Genomic DNA, 2326 nt, shown 5'->3' on the forward strand with positions numbered 1-2326 from the left:
ATCCACCTCCTCTGCCTCCCAAGTGAAGCCCTGCCCCACCACACCCAGGTCTGAAATGATGAACTCCATTCTCAGGGAATGGTCCTGTCCGCTTTAGGAACGATCTTTCTGTTTCAACCTTTGAATTCTTTGAGCTCCCAGAAGCCATGTGCACACACTCAGAATGGCAGCTCTGGGTGTCTGGCAACAGCTCCTACGTTGCTCACGTCGGTGTCCACCCAGACAGCCAGGTCAGAGAACCCATTGCTCTGTAAAGCAGCTACGGTCTTGGAGCCCAGGGTGGCCCTGCATCAGAAGCTTCCAGACACGGGCACTCTTGCATGGCCGCTGCATCCGCATACAACTCAGAACACTGCAGTGCTGTCTTACAGGTCCCTTCTCCACCTGCCCTTACCCCCACGCACACAAGTGGAATCCTAAAACCGATCGCCCTCCACAGTGTGTCTCTTAAAATACTTACTGAACTGACAGGTAAGAATCGGGGAACCTTAGATCGAAAACAGGAAGTAATAGAGCTTCTTGGGGATGCCTTCAGCTCATAGTCACCTGGTCCAGGGCCCTCGTGCTGAAAAACATTTTAAAAAGCAAAGGACTATTTTACTTTTACTAACGTTTGATGTGTTTTAAGGCATTATTTGCCTTCTACAAATAAACACATGAAACTTCCAGATCTGGGCTTGCAAAATCTTATGAGTGTGACCTAAAAGCTTAAGAAACTGGAGTAGTAACCGTGCTATCTGCTTAGCTGCCCCAGGTATAATCATGAGAGGAGGAAGGAGACCAAGTCACCCGGGGGGGGGGGGTCTTAGTTGGGGTCTCTAGTGCTGCCCTGAAGCACTGTGACCAAAGCAACTTGGGGAGGAGAGGAGTTTGTTTGGCTTATGTTTCCATCACTGAAGGATGTCGGGACAGGAACTCAAGCAGGGCAGGAACCTGGAGGCAGGAGCTGATGCAGAGGCCATGGAGGGGTGCTCCTTGCTGGCTTGTTCAGCCTGCCCACATGCCCAGGGATGGCCCCACCCACTATGTGCTGGGCCCTCCCACACAGATCACTAATTAAGAAAACGCCCTCCAGTAGGAGCTGATGGAGGCGTTTTTTTTCTCAAATGAGGCTCCCTCCTTCCAGATGACTCTAGTTTGTGTCAAGTTGACAGAAAACCAGACAGCACAATAGACTATTGAAGCTTGGCCCCAGGGGAGGACAGAGTTGCCACCTGGCTTGAATCCCAGAACTTGGGGTCAGCAGAAACCACAGGAAACTTTTCACGATGAACAACTCTCTGCCTGGCGGGGAGGTTTCCAACTCCACCCTCTGGATGATAACAGGATGGACCTTTCCCCTTCGGTGGCTAGTAAGAGGCTTTTACCAGAGGGAGCTGTGGGAGGGACCGCAGTAAATGAAGTATGATCTGATCCCAATCTGGACTGAGCTCAGAGCAGCTTACCCGTGGGGGAGGACGCCAAAGAGCCCAGCCTGCTTGGGAAACCGCGCTGCTGAAAAGCCCTCTACAGCTCTGAAAACAGAAGTCATGCTCGGCCTTTTACAGCATTAAAACAAATCCCACCTTCTTTTAAATACTGGGACTTAAAACCACTGTTTCAGCTGGACAGTGGCTCATACCTTCAACTCCAGCCCTCAGGAAGCAGAGACAGGCAGAGTTCTAAGTTCAAGGCCAGCCTGGTCTACAGAGTGAGTTCCAGGATAGCTATGGCTACACAGAGAAACCCTCTCTCGAAAAAAAAAAAAAACCAACAACCCCCCCAAAACAACAACAACAACAACAACAACAGCAACAACAACAACAACTGCTGTTCCATTAGGAGAACTGAGTCCTAGTTGACAAGAAAGACATGGTATCTTTTTCATGGCTTATATTTTAGTGGGGAAACATCAGAAAAATATAAAATATTCTATGTACTGTACACGTCACCCAAAGGGACGGATGTGATGAGAGGGCACACTGATGTAGTCCCAGGGCGCCCAAGACGTCTCTTGGAAAGCTAGCTACACCTGAACTGTGATGGACAGGAGGACGAGGAGCCATTTACAAGGCAAGACAGCTGGAGGAAGGGTCCGTGCTGGATGCAGTGAGAGAGGAGGTCACAGAAGGCAAGATAGGACAGGGCCTGGGGGACAGGGCCTGGGGCACAAGCCAGGAGAGGGCACACTGTTCGTCCCAACTCTTGGGATAATTGCTGCATTGCAAAGATACATGAGAAATGGTAACTGACCTGCACTGACCTGACTCATGGGAAAGTCCAAACAACTCTGACTGGTCCTGGTTCTTTCCTTTTGAGGAAATATTCAGCAAATTTTTTAACTTTT

At 49.8% G+C, this 2326-nt stretch overlaps 1 protein-coding gene across 1 annotated transcript in view; it reads right to left on the reverse strand.

Moving 5' to 3' along the window:
- Positions 1-2326, reverse strand: part of Stpg4 (sperm-tail PG-rich repeat containing 4) — a 37580-nt gene that overhangs the window by 4437 nt on the left and 30817 nt on the right. The window contains exon 6 of the mRNA XM_021218562.1: positions 461-565. Within this exon, the coding sequence (XP_021074221.1) occupies positions 461-565 (105 nt within the window). The remainder of the gene's footprint in view (positions 1-460; positions 566-2326) is intronic.

This window comes from Mus pahari, chromosome 18 (assembly GCF_900095145.1).
Source record: "Mus pahari chromosome 18, PAHARI_EIJ_v1.1, whole genome shotgun sequence".
Taxonomy (NCBI): domain Eukaryota; kingdom Metazoa; phylum Chordata; class Mammalia; order Rodentia; family Muridae; genus Mus; species Mus pahari.